A 19,200-nucleotide genomic window follows, 5' to 3' on the forward strand; every position below is an offset into this window, starting at 1 on the left:
TTTAAACAGTTAAAAACCCTGGAAAACCAGGGCAAACATTTAAAACAGTTTAAAAACCCTGGAAGGCCAGGCCAAACAGATATGTTTTAAGGGCTCTCCTGAAAGACAGTAATGAACTCAAATTACGGATTTCTGCTGGGAGTGCATTCCATAGGCCAGGAGCAGCTACAGAGAAGGCCCGCCTCTGAGTCGCCACCAGACAAACCAGTGGTAAATAGAGACCTCCCCAGATGACCTTAACGTGCGGTGGGGATCATACAGAAGAAGGCGCTCTCTAAGATAGCTCGGACCTAAGCCATTCAGGGCTTTAAAGGTAATAACCAGCACTTTGTATTTTGCCCAGAAACATCTTGGCAGCCAGTACAGCTGTTTCAAAACAGGCATAATATGGTCTCTCTGGGTTGCCCCAGAGACCAATCTGGTTGCCGCATTTTGAATTAACTGAAGTTTCCGAACTACGTACAAAGGCAGCCCCACACAGAGTGCATTGCAATAGTCAAGCCTGGAGATTACCAGCTGATGCACCACTGTTTTGAGGTCATCCTCTTCAAGGAGTGGACTCAGCTGTCAAATCAGCCGAAGCTGATAGAAAGCACTCCTGGTCATGGACTCCATCTGAGATACCAGGGTGAGGCCTGGGTCCAGGAGTACTCCCAAGCTGGGCACCTGCTCCTTCTGGGGGAGTATAACCCCATGCAGCACAGGAAGATCTAACTCACCCCTCAGATTCTGAACCCCCACAACGAGCACCTCCGTCTTGCTTGGATTCAGCTTCAATTTGTTCTCCCTCATCTAGCCCATTACTGCCTGTAGGCAGGCATTTAGAGAATAAGTGCCATTTCCTGAAGATGAAAGGAGAAGTAGATTTGGGTGTCATCAGCATACTGATAACACTCAGTACCAAACCTCCTGATGACCTCACCCAACGGTTTTATGTAGATATTGAAATGCATTGGTTGCAGAATGGAGCCCTGACGGACTCCTAAGAGCTCCCGTGTTGAGGAGCAACTGTCACCAAGCTCCACCATCTGGGATCTACCCAATAGATAGGAGCGGAACCACTGCAAAGCAGTGCCCCCTATCCCCCCAGGCAATCCAGAAAGATACCATAGACGCCACCAAGAGATCATCCAGAAAAACCAGCAGAGTCACACTCCCTCTGTCGGTTTCCTGGTAAAGGTCATCCATCAGGCTAACCAAGTCTGTCTCAACCCCATAGCCAGCTATAAAGCCAATTTGAAATGGGTCTAGATAATCAGTTTCCTCCAAAACCGCCTGGAGCTGGTTGGCTACCACCTGCTCAATCACCTTGCCTGACCAAGGGAGATCGGAGATTGGCCTGTAACTATCCACTGCTAAGGGGTCCAGGTAGGCTTCTTAAGGAGTAGTCTAACCATTGCCTCCTTCAGACAAGGAGGCACCCTACCTTCCTCAGCGATGCATTTATGATATTAACTAGGCCACCTCCAACAATCTCCCTGCTAGATCAAAGCAGCCAAGTTGGGCAAGGATCCAGGGAACAGGTGGTAGGCTGCACCGCCCCAAGCAGCTTGCCCACATCCTCAGGAGTCACAGATTGAAACTGATCCAACCTAATACTGCAAGAAGGATTGCTGGACACCTCCTCCGTAGACCTTGCAGAAACAGTGAAGTCCAAGTCGACTCGAATACAGGAGATCTTGTTTGCAAAAAAACCATTAAAATCATCACATCAGAACAATCCTGGGGACTGATTTGAAGTAGAAGGAGCAGAGACTAAACTCCTCACAACCCGGGATAGCTCAGCTGAGCGCGGTCCTGCAGTCACAATGTATGCAGACCAAAATCTCTTTTTCGCTGCATGCGCCACTATCGCATAAGTCTTCAAATCAGTCAAATGCTGTATCCTGTCAGATTCAAACCAAGTTCTCCGCCACTTGCGTTCTAGTCTCCTACCCAACCGCTTCAGCCCCCGCAACTCCTCAGTATACCAAAGGGACCATTTTTGAAGCAGGTCGGAAGGTATGCTTAGGAGCAATCATGTCTAGGTTTCCACCAGGGCATTGACAGAATCACCAGCCGCACCAACATTAAAATCCTCCAAGGCCTTTTCAAATCCTACTGGGTCCAGCAGCCTTTTTGGATGGACCATCCTAATAGGTCCACCACACCTGCAGGGGGTGGATTGTGGCTGTGAAACCAACCTTTATTTAAATCCTTGGGGATTTAAAACCGCAAACCTAGTTAAAAGTTTGGGTGAATAAATGTGTCTTTAAAGACTTCTTTTCAAAGCTGACAGATATGGGGAGACTTTTATTTCAGCAGGGAGCACATTTCTAAGTCTCAGGGCAGCAACAGAAAAAGCCTATCCCCAAGTGGCCACTAGACAAGCTGGTGGCAACTGCAGACAGACCTCTTCAAGTGATCTCAGTTTAAGGTGATGGGGCTTATAGTGTAGAAGATGTTCTCTTATATACCCAGGGCATACGATGTATAGGGCTTTACAAGTTATTACCAGAACCTTGCATTTTGCCTGGAAACTTATTGGTAGCCAGTGTCATTCTTTCAGTACAGAAGTAACATGGTCTCTTTGAGATGACCTGGAGACCAACCTGGCTGCCGCATTCTGTACCAGCATATGTATTACTGTTCTGAGGTCATTTAGCTCAAGAAACCAACACAGCTGGCAGATCAGCCAAAGCTTATAGAAAGCACCTATGGCTGCTGCCTCAACCTGAGACATCAGGGAGATGTTTGGATCCAGAAGCACTCCCAGACTGCATAACTGTTCCTTCTGGGGAAGTGTGAACCCATCCAGAACAGGCAGATCAAAATAGTCTCCTGAGTTCCAGCCCCACACAATAAGTACCTCTGTCTTATCTGGATTCAGTCTCAGTTTGCTATCTCCCATCCACCCATCACTGCCTCCAGGCAGGCATTTAGGGAGGTTATGCCTTCTCCTGACAATGCTGAGAAGGAGAAATAGATTTGAGTATCATCAGCATACTAATAACACCATGCACCAACTCTCTTGGTGATCTCTAACAGCGGTTTCATGTAGATGTTAAAGAGCACTGGAGATTATAGGGAAACCTGAGGGACACCATATAAAATATTTTGAAGAACAACAGCCTCCAAGTGACACCATCTTGAATCTCCCCGAGAGGTGGGAGTGGAGGCCTGTAGCCAGCCTCAACATTGGGGTGGGTGGGGGGATTACAGAAGTCAGGGGAGGCAGGTTATAAAATGTTCAGCGAAAACCATCAGTGAGGCTGGAGAGGAAAGAGAATTTTTTGGTGTGGCACGTACAAACCATGCCACCAGCTGGCTAGCAGTGCCTCCCACTCCCAACTCTTTCACACGGTCTATGGTTGATAGTATCGAAGGCTACCAAGAGATCCAAAATGACCAACAGAGTCACACTCCTTCTGTCAATTCCATCCATCTCAACTGGATTCATTTTTAGTTAATTCCCCTCACCACAACTCAAACTATTCTCAGGTTTCCAGTGCTTCCCCAGGATTAGGCTATTGGAATATGTATTAATACATTTATATATAATAAAATAAACTGTACTCAAATATTCTTTCCAACTTTAAAAAGTCCATAAAAGTGAATACACATGTCATAGAATATTATACACGACAGCTGTAATTTTTTAAGAATCCAGAAGGGTTCAACTCTTATTGTCATTTTCAAAGAGAAAACTGAGCCAAAGATATTGGCAAAGATCATGCTGTATGAGGATAGCAGAGGCATTAGGAGGTGCAAAAGATTAGCCCAAATTATTAGCAATGATAGTCCAAATTCTCACAAACACTTACAATTATTGTTTCTTTTCACTTTGTTCTATCTTCCCCCAAAGCCTCCAAAGTCACTATTATGGTTGACCTTTAAAAGCTATCAAATAATTCAAGGAAATGCAGGAAGAAAGAGGCGGCTGAAAATGTGTTGGAAGGAAATATCAGTCTTAAAGAGGCTTTAGGCTAAATTAGAAAATTGCCACTTCAAAAATTAATGAAAGAAGAACTAACAAACAAATGTTCTGATGTGTTCCAGAATTTCAATCAGCACTATTTCAAATGCCACACACAATCAATTAAAAAGGGACAAATTATCATTAGAACTCCTACTGCTTCCTTACTAGGAGGCCACATGCCTAAGAACTAACAGCAACTGATTACATACCCTTCTACAGATGTCAGGCACACAACAGAAAGCTGAACGATAGTTTTTCTTTTTCATCAAAGAAATATAAATGCTTCTTGTCAGTCAGACTGAAGAAAGTGAGGTATTTAAACACCCAGCATTAAAATTTGACTAAGTGCAGAACTTATCCCAGTAACTGGATGGACCCAACCACATTTACCAAGGTAACAGGAATGTGGGAGTGGGAGGCAATTGCAGGGCAAGATCAGCAGGAAGGCAGATATGTGCTTTGACTCCTCTTGCACCCATCAACTCTACCCCACAGCTAAGTTTACTTTCAGCTTCAGAGCTTGGCTGAGGGGAAAGTTTCTTCTGCTTTTTAACCACTTAGGAGGGTATTTGCAATGGAGAATCGGTGTGTGGGTTAAGAATTAAGTCTACCTATCACTTCCCCCCTGCAAGTGTGTCCCTCAGCCTCTGCACTAGCTTTATGAGGGAAACATGGGGTTCCCAACCCGGTGTTTCCAGAATAGTCAAGTTTGTCCCTCAGTGTTCTTTTATACAAAAACAGCACAAAGAGATTTACATCGTCGTCATCATCATCAAAACTCGATTAGAACTCCAGCTTTTCATGAAAGCTGAGTAAGGTAGGTAAAAATAAGGAAAACAGCTCCTGGATAATCAGGATCTCTTTCCTAATATCCACTTGGGCCAAAGACAACTTTACTTTATGTGGCAGACACAAGTTCTGTAGATATAGTGATGTTACTCCAGCGATTAGCACAACAAACACATAAAATGTAAATACACATAAAGCACATACACTTGAAACAGAGTGCTGGATTAGGACCTGGGACAGCCGGGTTCAAATTTTATTTATTTATTATTTATTTAAAATATGTATACCCTGTCCCTCCAGAACACTACTGCTCGGGGCAGCTCACAACAATAAAATGGATACAATAAAAATAGATAAAATAAAAGTAATAAAATGAACCAAATTAAGTAAACAAGTTAAAAGTCAGGCTAAAATCACAATCAGAATTAAGTTTCAAATTAAAAAATTATTTTAGAAGCCAAACATTGAGAATTATAAAAACTAAAGAACCTGAACTCAGTAGCAGCTCACCCAACATGGAAGACAGCCACTGAAAAAATACAAGTCCAAAGCCACACTGAGTATCCAGAATTAGAGGTGCAGATTTAGATCATAGCCAACAGGCCTATCCACAACCCAAAAAGAGAGAGTCCAACTCAATCTGACTGTGGCATTGAGAGGAGGGGCCCAGGGGTGGAGCCACCACTGGATAAACGGGTTCAAAGAACCTGGGCCGCCAATAATCAGGGGCTGCGAACGCGGCCCAGGACACGCCCCCTGAATCTGACGTCAGACGCGGGGGCATTATTTTGGTCCCAAACAGGGCCACGCAGCCACGTTTAGAGCTGAAATCAGCCCGCAATAGCACAGCCAGAATGACTCTCCCTGCCTTAAAGGAGGCAGGGCCCCGTTTAGGAGAGAGATCAGCGTGCGCTGCATTGGCAGCGTGGCCGGAACAGCTCTCCCTGCATATAAGGTAGGGAGAGTCACTCTGGCCCATGCTGCCCAACGCAGCGCAAGCTGATCTCCTTTCCAAACGGGGCCACGGGGCCCCATTTGGAAGGGAGACCACTCCCCTGCACCTGACGTCAAACACAGGGGCATGGTAAGCTGGGCCACGTAAGACGTCAGACGCGGGGCCAGGGGCAGCACACGGGCTGCCAGCCTCGCTCCACTCCTGTAGGGGCCATGTCTGCTCCTCTCAACTGTCGGCTCAGACAACACTCTGTTGGCTCCTCACCACCTACATCTCCCCCTCTCCCCATTTGCCTTCCCATTGCTGAAGCCCCAGGAAAAAGACCACCATTCTCAGGTCCTACAGAAAAAAAATATAAAGGACCCTTTTCCCCCTTTATTTTAAAACACAAGCCAAGGAAGGCAAGGCAACTCACTCTGTGCTCCCTCCAGAGTGAAAATCACATGCTGCACCTTGCCTGTCCTCTGCCCTCATCCGGTATCAGGTTGGGTTCTCTGGTCTGGGATAAGGATTTGTTAAGGGTGGGGAGAGGGGAGGTCATGAAAGCGAGGCAGCATGGCACTGTGGAGGTGAAGGAGAAGGGAGAGTCCAACACAGACATTCCACCATGACAACACAGAAAATGACACTTCGGGCTGGTAGAAGCTCCTTGCTCTAATGGCAGAATTCAGTCTGAAAATTCTCAACACAGAGCTCTCTCAGACATGACACACAGCCCTAATGGCCAACATATATTTTATTTATTTATTTATTTGTATTTAATTTAAACCCTGCCCAAACTTACGTCTCTGGGCGGCTAACAACAATTAAAACACATATAAAAGTTAAATAAGTTCAACATATAACATATATAAAAGTTAAAACAATACAATAATTTAAAAACCATAAAATTAACAAACAGTATTTTTAAATCAAAAACCTGAGAAAGCTTGGTTTAAAAAAAGGATTTTCAATTTTTTTAAAAAAAATTGCCAGAGATGGGGAGGATCATAACTCAGCAGGGAGCGCATTCCACAATCTCGGGGCAGTAGCCGAGAAGGCCCGTCTCTGTGTGACTACCAAACGAGTGGGGAGTAACTGGAGACGGACCTCCTCAGATGACCTCAATGGGCGGTGGGGTTCGTAGCGAAGAAGACGCTCTCTTAAATACCCAGGACCTAAGCCGTTTAGGGCTTTATAAGTTATAATTGTTATAACTTATATAAGTTATAAGTTATAGTTCATATAGTTCCCAAGAGGCTTGTTTGTATGTGTGGGTTGGCGTTTGTAATTTGGGGGACTCCCTTAATGTAATATGTTACATTACGTTTGTTTGTTATAAGTTATAAAAGTTATAACACTTTGTATTTTGCCCAGAAACCTATCGGCAGCCAGTGCAGCTCCATCAACCAAGGAGTAATGTGGTCTCTCCGAGATGACCCAGAGACCAACCTGGCTGCCTTATTCTGAACCAACTGAAGTTTCCGGACTTCGTACAAAGGCAGCCCCATGTAGAGCACATGACAGAAGTCAAGTCTGGAGGTTACCAACAAATGTACCACTTTATTGAGGTCAATGATCTCGAGAAACGGAAGCAGCTGGCGTATCTGCTGGAGCTGATAGAAAACACCCCTGGCCACCACCTCAACCTGAGAAACTAAGGAGAGGTGTGGATCCAGAAGTACTCCCAGACTGCGGACCTGTTCCTTTTGGGGAAGTGTGACTCCATCCAGAACAGGTAGATCAAAATCATCTCTGGAGTTCTGACCCTGCACAATAAGTACCTCTGTCTTATCTGGATTCCGCTTCAGTTTATACTCCCTCATCCAGCCCATTACTGCTTCCAGGCAGGCAGGCAGGCAGGCAGGCATTTAGGGAGGATATGCCATCTCCTGAAGACGTTGACATGCAGAAGTAGATCTGGGTGTTATCAGCGTACTGGTAACACCCAGCTCCAAATCCCCTGATGATCTCTCCCAGCGGTTTCATGTAGATGTTAAAAAGCATTGGAGAGAGTACAGAGCCTTGAGGGACACCATACTTAAGCTCAGATTTTGAAAAGCAACAATCTCCAATCGACACCATCTGGAACCTGTCCGAGAGGTAGGAGTAGAACCACTGTAAAACAGTGTCCCACAACCCCAACCCCTTCAGATGTTCCAGAAGGATACTGTGGTCGATAGTACTGAAAGCTGCCAAGAGGTCCAAAAGGACCAATAGAGTCACACTTCCTCTGTCAATTACCTATTGGAGATCATCCATCAGGCCAACCAAGGCAGTCTCCACCCCATAGCCCACCCAAAAACCAGTTTGAAATGGGTCTAGATGAGAGGCCACCACCCTCTCAATTACCTTGCCCAGCCACGGGAGGTTGGAGACAGGCCTATAATTGCTCAACTCTGATGGATCTAATGCAGGCTTCTTTAGAAGAGGTCTAATAATTGCCTCCTTAAGACAAGGAGGCATCCTGCCCTCCCTCAGAGAAGCATTTATGATTTCTACCAGGCTGCCTACAACAGCCTCCCTGCTAGATAGAATAAGCCATGTTGGACAAGGGTCAAGAGAACAAGTTGTAGGCCTCACCAAGCAGCTTGTCCACATCCTCAGGAGTCAAAAACTGAAATTGATCTAGTCGAATTGCATAAGAGGAATTGTTGGACACCTCCAGTTCAGACATCAAATTAATTGTGGAGTCTCCATCTAGGTTGACCCGAATCCGAGAGATTTTGTCTGCAAAAAATTCATTAAACACATCACAGCAGGTGACTGATGCTTCCAAATTCTGGTTCAAGGGGGGGGCAGATACTAGCCCCCTCACAACCCTGAACAACTCTGCCAGACGTGAACTCGCAGAAGCAATAAGGGCAGAAAAGAATTGCTTCTTTGCCGCATGTATTGCCTGAGCATAGATCTTTTAAGTGTGCTCTATGTCATAATCTGTCGGATTCAAGTCGAGTCTTTCTCCACTTGCGCTCCAGTTGCCTACCTTGCCGCTTCAGCCCCGTAGATCTTCCGTATACCAAGGGGCCAATTTTAAAGCGGGTTGGAGGAAACGCTTAGGAGCAATCGTGTCTACTGCCCTGGTGAGCAAGTTGTTCCAATTCAATATATAAAAGAAACACAAGTGCGAGAACTAGATCGTATAGCTATGATCATATGCAAGGATCATGACTGCATAAAAGGTGCTCCTTTGGGTGGGAATCCAGGTTTTTAGAGTTCATGGAAGGAAATGAGGCTTTTCACAAGACCTTTGATAGAATTTTAAACATTAGTGTAATACTCTCCCCTCACATTGTCAAAAGTTAGAATGCAAGCCCAGTGGACTCAGGATCATTTCCTTCCTCTTGTTAAAAATGCAAATGTGCTGTAACTTGGCATGAATACTGTACTTGACTGGGCAAGCAATAAGTCTAACACACATACACAGATTAACAAGACTGAGATTCTTAACTGGCAACAACTATCAGACACTACCAATACTGGAATCTTTGTATCATGCAACAAACATAAGCTAATCATCCAAAAAGCTTTGGTTTAAGATGAGGGTTATGTTATTCTAATTTTCATTCGTGCTCTGAAAAAAAAAATGGAAACTGCAAGCTAAGGTGCAGTTTTAACACCTAGTTAAGGTATTAACTTCTGCACCACATAAGTGGCAATGACACTGTACAGTCCTGTATATAACATTACATTATGTTATTTATTTATTTAACATATTTTTATACTACCCAAAACTCACATCTCAGGGTGGTTTACAACAAGCAAGCAAACAAACAGAAAAAGTTAAAACATTAGTTAAAACAAAATAAATGATATAGTAAAAGGTAAAACATTACAACAATTTAAATTTTAGCACATTTTAAAATGATGTTAAAACTGTTAAAACAATATTTAATTAAAAGCCCGAGTGAACAGATGTGTCTTTAAAGACTTTTTAATAATAATAATAATTCGATTTCTATCGGCGGTTTACACAGAGAAATAACAAACAAATAAGATGGAACCCTGTCCCCAAAGGGCTCACATTCTAAAAAGAGACATCAGATAGACACCAGCAACAGTCACTGGAGGTACAGTGCTGGGGGTGGATAGGGCCAGTTACTCTCCCCCTGCTAAATAAAGAGAATCACCACGGTAAAAGGTGCCTCTTTGCCCAGTTAGCAGGGGTTGTCAGAGATGGGGTGGCTCTTATTTCAGCAGGGAGTGCATTCCAAAATTTTGGAGCAGCAGCGGAGAAGGCCCATCCCCGAGTAGCTACCAGACGAGCCAGTGGCAACTGCAGACAGACCTCTCCTGATGATCTCACTGTGCAATGGGGTTCATTATGCTGCTTTAGCAATGAGGCTACATGCATCTACATCTTTACTCATAAGCAGACCTCACACCTAATCACAAATAGACCTCATGCCATTACAAGTGGACCCACAATCATATCCAAGAAACCTTTGCATCCTTGTTTATGAGTAGATCTAATCCTTACATGAAAGTGGATCTTTGATTCTTACTCACCGGCTGAGTACCAACTGTACCAGAGAGTAGACCTTGCATCTCTATTCACAATTAGACCCCACCCTGACTCACGGGTGACAGGGAGGGACTTGTGAGCAGGGATGCACCTTACAAGTAAACCTCCAACCTTTACCCACAAGTAGACCACACCCTTCCGCTCATGTAACCTTTGCATGCTTTCTCTAGAGCAAGGTTTCTTAACCTTGGGCCACCAGATGTTGTTGGACTACAACTGCCATCAACCCCAGACATGGCCTTGTGGCTGAGGATAATGGGAGTTGTAGTCCAACAACATCTGGGGGCCCAGTGTTAAGAAACCCTGTTCTAGAGTAGATCTACTTGCAAATGAAGGTGTGGTCAGCTCACAAAGCTGAGATGCTGCTAGTGAGCAAAGATGAACTGTCTACCCATGAGTAAGGCTGAGGGGCTACTGGCAAGTAAGAATGGAAGTCTACTTGCCATAAAGGATACAAGGTTTTCTTGAGATTGGGGGCATGGAATCTGCAAATAAAGGTGGGGTAAAGGTTTCAAGCTCTGCTATAGTACATAGCATTTTGGGAAAGAACTGTGCCTTTAAAGACGCACCAGGCAAGAAAACATATTGGGTGTATCTGTAGTTATTGTGTCTGGATTAGGGACTCTCTTCTGGCTGGACACTTACTATGCAGGTGGCATTATAGGCAAGTACTGTGCCCTACCTGCACTACCAAACTAGAATAATGTCTCTAAGAGATCAATAGGGATGTGTGAATCCTTTCAAGTTTGAACTGATTCGACTCGAATTTGCTTGATTTGAGTGATTTGACCTTGGAAGAAATCTGCCCAGTCAACCCTGACCAAATTCGAGGCTGAACTGAACCTCCGCAGATTCAATTCAAATCCATTGGAGATTCGAGTTTCCCTTATTAATTCCCCCAGATTCCCGGCATTCTTGAGAGAGAGAGAGAGAGAGAGAGAGAGAGAGAGAGAGAGAGAGAGAGAGATAAGCAAGCAAGCAAGCAAGCAAGCAAGCAAGCTCTAGCCATTGTAGAAGTGGAGTTATGGAGCAAAACATGCAGTCACTATTTTGCACAATTTTTGAAGTGTTTAGATGCTTTGGTGTGAGGATTCTTTCTGTATGAGAATTCATTACACACCACAGAGTCTAAACACTTCAAAAATTCCTATAAAATGAGCTGACAACAAAAATGAACATGCAGTTTGCGGGTAGTGGTGATGAATTAGTGGCACCCCATGTACCAATCAACCCCACCACCAGCCTGCAAGGCAGTGGGGTACCTAGTTCATTTTTAGGAATTTTTGAAGTGTTTAGACTCTTTGGTGTGTAATGAATCAATCCTCATATGGATTCATTATGAGGCTAGTTCCATGCTAGGGATCATAAGAAAGGAGAATGAAAATAAAACTGCTAATATTATAATGCCTTTATACAAAACTATGGTGCGGCCACACCTGGAGTACTGCGTACAATTCTGGTCACCACATCTAAAGAAAGACATTGTAGAACTGGAAAAGGTGCAGAAGAGGGCAACCAAGATGATCAGGGACTTAGAGCACCTTTCTTGTGAGGCAAGGCTACAACACCTGGGGCTTTTTAGTTTAGAAAAAAGATGACCATGGGAAGACATGATAGAGGTGTATAAAAATCATGCATGGTGTGAAGCAAGTGGATAGAGAGAAATTCTTATTCCTCCTCCCATAACACTAGAACCAGGGGTCATCCCATGAAATTGATTGCCAGGAAACCTAGGACCAACAAACGGAAGTACTTTTTCACACAACGCTTAATCCACTTGTGGAATTCTCTGCCAGGAGATGTGGTGACAGCCAACAACCTGGATGGCTTTAAGAAGGGTTCAGACGCGTAACCAGGGGGGGCAGGCAGGGCACATGCCCTGAACGCCAGCTGCAGGGGGCACAAAGTGCCTGCCATGCCCCACCCCCCCAGCTCCCAACCACCACAATTTTTTTTCCAAAAATAAAAATTTATTTTTTGGAAAATCCCCCCACACACACACTCTCAATCCCAGTGGGCACTGCCGGGAGGGCCCACTGTTTCTCACTGCTGTGCTGCCATGGCCTGCACCCCCCCCACTCGTGCACAAGCATGACTCACGAGTCGCATGAGAGAACGACGAGTCCAGAGGCTGGAAGGCAAGCGCTCTCCCATTGGCTGCCGAGAGCGTGTGCAGTGCCCACCCTCCCCCACCACACCCGCCATCCCTTTGAGCGAGCACTTGCCGATTATTTTCAGGCAGCGTTTGCTACCTGAAAGCGTCTATTCCCCTTTCTCTCCCTCCCGAGAGGGAGAGAAAGGGAGAATAGATGCTTTCAGGCAGCAAACACTGTCTGAAATGAGAGTGAAGAGCTCGCTCAGGCTCTTTAGAGCTCTTCAGTCTCATTTCAGACAGTGTTTGCTGCCTGAAAGCATCTATTCTTCCTTTCTCGGGAGAAAGAGAAAGGGGAATAGACGCTTTCAGGTAGCAAATGCTGCCTGAAAATAATCGGCAAGTGCTCGCTCAAAGGGACGCCTAGTAGCCTGAGCGGGGGTCGTTCAGGCCAGAACTGGCCGGAAGTGGTGCCCACAGGGCACACGCTACTTCCGACCAAGAACGGGGAAGGGACGGCAGGGAGGTACGCTGCCGCCCCATAGGCTATGGCTGTCTCTTTCTATACAAAAAACGGAGCGCCCATTCTACTGGCCAAAGTGGGGGGAGGGGTGGCACTACCTCCCTGCTGCCCATGGCTTTCACAAAAAATGGAGCGCTGGCACAGGCAAGGTTGCAGGCTTGGTGAGATCAGGCAACCCAAGGGTGTGTGTAACCCAGATTTTGGATGCTCCAACTCAGTCACCCACCAACTGTGTAAGTCCCTTGTAGCTTGGGGAGAAAGCGCAGTAACTTGGCAGAATTTTCAGACTGCGCACCACCCCACTTTGGTGTCTCCTGGACCTTTAAAAGTGGGCCTAATCAATTCAAAACAAATGGATCAAAACAAATCCCACTTGAATCAAATCTGATCAGATTCAAGTTTGCAGATTTGAGTTCAAATCGAATTTGGCTGATTCTATTTGGCCTCAAATCAAATTGCAAAATAAATTCGTGCACATCTCTAGGTATCAAGCAGTTTTAAGCCTCAATTTTCAATACGTGGTTAATTCACATAATCTGTGAATATTCTAATTATGAAGAGCTTCCGATCCGGAAGGTGTGAATTTTAGAGGGGAAGGGAACCTAAACCTGCAAAACCTCTTTCTTTTGTTATCTTCATTACTTGAAATTAGACCTATATCCATTAAAATCAACTGGAGCTTTATCATTGCCATGAACAGGATGTGGATTGTCCTCAATATTTTTTAAACAAAGAAGAAAGGAATCATTCAATATAAGGCATGCTGAACTTACTCTAACTTTTGGCAGGACTCTCCGAAGTGTCTCTGCAGGATTCTGTCGCATCAGAACTGGAAGATTTGCAACCACGCTTGTTCCTTGGATATCCTGACCAGAACTTACAAAAAACAAACATTTGTTTTAAAAAAAATTATAGCATGACCAGTTTAGAAGAGAGATGAAAATCTACATCTTATATACCTCTCGTTACAGGCCTTGACAAATCTTATTTGGATCTAGGAGCCAGTTCAGAAACTTCGAGGCCAAACAATGGACACTTGTCAAAATCATCAGTCTTAGTGATGGGCATTAATGTGGGGAGGATAAATGGACTTATCCCCTTTACAAGTAACATACTTAGAACAGAAACAGGGCTTCCTGGGACAAATAAAGATTTCATTAAATAACTATTGCTGAATATTCTGGTCTACACAAATTTCTAGGTGCCATGCCTCCCTGGTGCCTGGGATTTGTCAAGCCCTGTCTTATTTCCATATACAAATATTGACTCATACTAAGTTATTGCTTTGTAATTAAAGGCATAAGCAATAAAAGTTTAATTCATTAAATTAACTAGAAATAGCATAACAAAAATATTCCACTTCCAATGTGATGTACTTTAAATGCATTCACATTCAGAAAAGCAAATGTAAAGACATTGACTGACACCCAGACTAGCACTGTGCTGATGCAGAGGTGACTGACATCCAGACTAACAGTATACTGTTGTGGGCAATTTTCAACGTTCTTCCTTTTCCTCTGAAGCCAACTGTACCACTTAAAAATATGTCCCTGATGGCTGCATGGCCCTTGAGGATATATTTTCGAGAAGCAACATATTCGAGGAAAGGGGAGATAAGAAATTTTCTACCCCACTCATGTGATGGTATAATGTTAGTCTGCATGTCAGACACTGTTATAACAGCACAGTTCTAGCCTGGATGAGAGTCATTGATTTGAAAAAATACATTTCTATTTGATGGGTCCAACACCCTCCTAAAAACATCATCTGCTAAGCGAGACAGAAAACAGGAGCATTCTAATCTTAGCAACATGTAGAATTAATCACCCAATGTTACAAGACTATGGAGGTATTATCGTATCCAGATTTATTAACTGAAGGAATTAGTTTTTTAGACAAACTGTAGCAAAATAGTGTTTTATATCATGAATTAAATATCTGCTAACTTGAAGTGATTCAGGAAGAACATATAGTCACAAGCCACAGATAATATTTTGGCGTTAGCTAGTTACACAGAAGAACATACTCTCTCCTCACAGTCAAGTGAATTTAGCCCTGCTTTGGATATGACAAACCTTCTTTACTGACTGCCTATGTTACCTAGTCAAATGTTTTCCAAGCACTTTGTAAAGTCAACATCTTAAGAAAATAAATCAAATTATATTAACAACCCTGCCTTATTTAAATGCTGCTATCAAAGAAAGAGACATAAAAGCCCAATACACAGTTTGATCCTCATTTGTTATAACAACCCACAGTCCCCCATATTCAGACATAAAAGGGAACTGTGGTTAGTTCAAAAGTGAAATATTTCAGTCTCTTCCTCAGGTGCACAAACAAGATAGGAGGAAAAAGCATGTAAGCCTGCAAAGAGCAACTTGTTGGTGATCATTTAAAACATGATCTATGATCATCTGAACCAGGTCATTCGTTTGGTCTTCGGTGAATCTTATAAAAATTGCCTTGTTCATTCAGACTCAAGGTTCACTTATATGCCCCTGGGAACAAACAGAGAATGAAGGCTGTGGTCTTCCCATGTTTCTCCCTAGTATCAAAAGGATACATGATGGCAAGTGTAAAGTGATGCATATTGGGGCAAAAAAAAACCCCAACTTCACATATACACTGATGGGATCTGAGCTGTCCGAGACTGAGAAGAAGTATCTTGGGGAGGTGGTGGACAGCTTGTTGAAAACGTCGACTCAATGTGTGGCAGCTGTGAAAAAGGCCAATTCCATTCAAGGGATCATTAGGAAGGGGGTTGAAAATAAAATTGCTAATATTATAATGCCCTTATACAAAACTATGGTGTGGCCACACCTGGAGCACTGCGTACAATTCTGGTCACCACATCTAAAGAAGGACATTGTAGAACTGGAAAAGGAACTGGAGGAGGAGAGCTGGTCTTGTGGTAGCAAGCATGACTTGTCCCCATAGCTAAGCAGGGTCTGCCCTGGTTGCATATGAATGGGAGACTTGATGTGTGAGCGCACTGCAATATATTCCCCTCAGGGGATGAAGCCGCTCTGGGAAGATCAGAAGGTTTCAAGTTCCCTCCCTGGCTTCTCCAAGATAGGGCTGACAGAGATTCCTGCCTGCAACCTTGGAGAAGCTGCTGCCAGTCTGTGAAGACAATACTGAGCTAGATAGACCAATGGTCTGACTCAGTATATGGCAGTTTCCTATGTGCAGGAGAGGGCAACCAAGATGATCTGGGACTTAGAGCACCTTTCTTATGAGGCAAGGCTACAACACCTGGGGCTTTTTAGTCTATAAAATCATGCATGGTGTGGAGACAGTGGATAGAGAGAAATTCTTCTCCCTCTCACATAACACTAGAACCAGGGCTCATCCCATGAAACTGATTGCCTGGAAATCTAGAACCAACCAATGGGAGTACTTCTTCACACAATGCATAATCAACTGCAGGGGAATAACAGCAGGAAAGAGGGCATACCCTCAGCTCCTGCCTGTGGGCTTCCCAGCGGCATCTGGTGGGCCACTGTGTGAAACAGGATGCTGGACTAGATGGGCCTTAGGCGGTTCCAACTCCAGGCGGTTTTGGAAAATACTGATTATCTAGATCCATTTCAAACTTGCTTTACAGCACGCTATGGGGTGGAGACAGCTTTGGTCAGCCTGATGGATGTTCTCTACCATGGACAGAGGGAATGCGACTCTATTGGTTCTCCTGGACCTTTCTGTGGCTTTTGATACCATTGAACATGGTATTCATCTGGGTCGTCTGGAGGATTTGGGAATAAGTGGCACTGCTTTGCAGTGGTTCGGTTGCTATCTCTCCAGTAGATTCCAGATGGCGTAGCTCGGAGATAGTTGTTCTTTGAAACGAGAGCCATTGCATGGTGTCCCTCAGGGCTCCATCCTATCCCCGATGCTTTTCAACATCTACATGAAACCGCTGGGTGAGGTCATCAAGAGATTTGGAGCAGGGTGTTATCAATATGCTGATGACACCCAAATCTATTTCCCCATGGCATCATCATCAGGAAATGTCATAACCCCCGTAAATGCCTGCCTACAGGCAGTAATGGATGAGGGATAAAAAATTGAAGCTGAATCCAAGCAAGACGGAGGTACTCATAATAAGGGGTTATACTTAGAGGGACATGATAGATCTTCCTATTCTGGATGGGGTTGCACTCCCCCTGAAGAAACGGAAATGTAGCTGATGCCAGAACCTAAGGGGTATACTCGTGGGTCAAATGGGCCGTAACCCAGAATTTGGCTTTTAAAAAAGACAAATCTGGCAACAGGCCTCACTCTGGTTTCTCCATTTGAGGCAATGGCCAGGTACATTTTCTATCAACTTTGGTTGATATGACAGCTTCCTCTGTTCTGTGAAAATAGTGATCTCAGAACTGTGGTGCACTCTCTGGTAACCTCTAAGCTTGACTACTGCAATGCGCTCTACATGGGACTGCCTTCATATGCGGTTTGGAAACTTTAAAATGCAGCCATTAGATTAGTTTCTGCGGTGCCTTGGAGAGACCATATTATGCCTGTTTTACAGCAATTGCACTGCCTACCAATGGGTTTATGGGCAAAATACAAAATCCTGGTGATTACAGTGTTGAGGAAAGAGGAAGCAGCATTCCTGGGAAACAGTTGCTTGCTAGTCTTGAAGAGAGAGGAAGCAACAAGCCTGTATTTCTCTCCTAAAGAAGATATCAAACAAAGGAAAACAGAAAGGAAATAAAATCTATATATGTATTTCTCCTGGGTGTGCCATGGAATGTGCGTCCCGGCAGCCCAGCTGATTGGCTGGGCTGCGAAAGCGCCTGATTGGCTGGCGCACCCAGGAGAGAGGAGAATTGGCTGGCGGCAGGCCCAGGCCGGCGATGGGTGGTGGTGGCAGGCCAGGCCCGGCCGAGGCAGTGAGGCGGCGGTGGGCCCGGCCGAGGCGGTGAGGAGGCGGCGGCGGGTCCCAATACTGGGGTAGAAGATGGGGGTGGGGGGAGAGGTGGCCAGCCCCAAAGAGGCTGGCCGCAAAGACTAGCAAGCGGCGGCAGTGGGTCCAGCAGGCCACGGAGGTGGCACTTGGAGTGGCGGGCCCGGCCGCAAAGGCAGCACTCGGCCCAGCGGCAGGCCAGGCTGCAGAGGCAGCTCTCAGCCAGGTGGTGCCAGGACCAGCCGCCGAGGCTAGGAGCCCATGGGAGGCTAGGGTGGGAGGGAACCAGGCAGCGGGACTTTCCTGTTCGCTGCCCGGGAGGAGGAGCGGCGGCGGCCCGGTAAGTAGAGCTTTAAAAAATGCAGGGGGAGGGAGGGGGAGGGGTAAGTCAAGAGGGAGGGGGAGGGTAAGAGGGAGGGGGCAGGGGAGGGAAAGAGAGCATGGGGGAGGGGGAGGCGGGAGGGCAGGAGAGAGGAGCAGGGGGGGGAGGGAGGGCAGGAGAGACTGGGGCAGGAGGATGAGAGGGAGGGAAGGGTGAGAGAGGGGGGAGGGAGGACAAGAGAGAGTGGGGCAGGAGCGAGGGGAGGGGGCAAGAGTGTGAGGCAGAATGGAGGGAGGGAAAGTGGGGTAGAAGAGAGGGAACAGCCAGCCCCAAAGAGTGCACAGATGCTCTGTGCAGGTTGGCTAGTAAATAAATAAATCACCAAGCAAACAAGAGGGAAGGAGAAGTTAAGTCTGTTAGGGCTGGAAATCTCCTAGGGTTTGATTTCTGGCTGGCTGGAAGTAGTTAGCATCAAGCCCCATATACTCTAAATAGCCAATAAAACTAGTTATGATGGTAGAATGCCAGCAGGGGAGGGGCTGCTTTCCAGTCTACTGCACAGAATGTTGCATGCAAGACTATCTGCCTGAGGGGCAGAAGTCATGGGTGTGCGCTCGGTGCAATGAGCTCTTGGCTCTCAGGGAACAAGTTTGTTCCCTTGAAGCCAAGGTGACTGACCTAGAGAAGCTCAGGTAGGCAGAGAGGTGTGTGGATGAGACCCTCAGGGATGTGGTAGAGGCATCTCACTCCCAGGCGGATGGCGCTTCTGCTGTCATGGAGAATGAGGGTCTCAGCGGTCTCACATGTTTCCTCTGCCAACACTGTAACTTAAATCGGTCCTGTGGGGCAGCAGCATACCTCCTTGCCGGCACCAGCCACTTACGGTCCCAAGCACACCGGGGCAGCAAGGAGATATGCTGCAACCCCACGGGACTGATTTTAAGCACATCTCTACATACACCCCAATATACCCAATTAAAGCTATCTCCAACAGCAGACTAAGAAAGATCTATGTCTTTGATCTTGGAGACAGTGCTGGGCAAGACGAATCAAAAATCTTATAATTGCAGCTTTATGCGTTCATGTACCTGTTAATAAATTCACACATATGCAAATTTAAAGGAGTCCAGATGGAAATGTTAAGTACA

General features: G+C 45.4%; 1 protein-coding gene across 6 annotated transcripts in view; it reads right to left on the bottom strand.

Moving 5' to 3' along the window:
* Positions 1–19,200, bottom strand: part of PPP4R4 (protein phosphatase 4 regulatory subunit 4) — a 158,650-nt gene that overhangs the window by 76,289 nt on the left and 63,161 nt on the right. For 5 of the 6 annotated variants that reach the window (XM_053282402.1, XM_053282413.1, XM_053282385.1 and 2 more), the window contains one exon: positions 13,595–13,697. The exons of the other annotated variant lie outside the window; for it this stretch is intronic. In XM_053282402.1, the coding sequence (XP_053138377.1) occupies positions 13,595–13,697 (103 nt within the window). The remainder of the gene's footprint in view (positions 1–13,594; positions 13,698–19,200) is intronic. 6 annotated transcript variants of the gene reach the window in all.

The sequence above is a fragment of the Hemicordylus capensis genome, chromosome 1, assembly GCF_027244095.1.
Source record: "Hemicordylus capensis ecotype Gifberg chromosome 1, rHemCap1.1.pri, whole genome shotgun sequence".
NCBI classification, from domain to species: Eukaryota; Metazoa; Chordata; class Lepidosauria; order Squamata; family Cordylidae; genus Hemicordylus; species Hemicordylus capensis.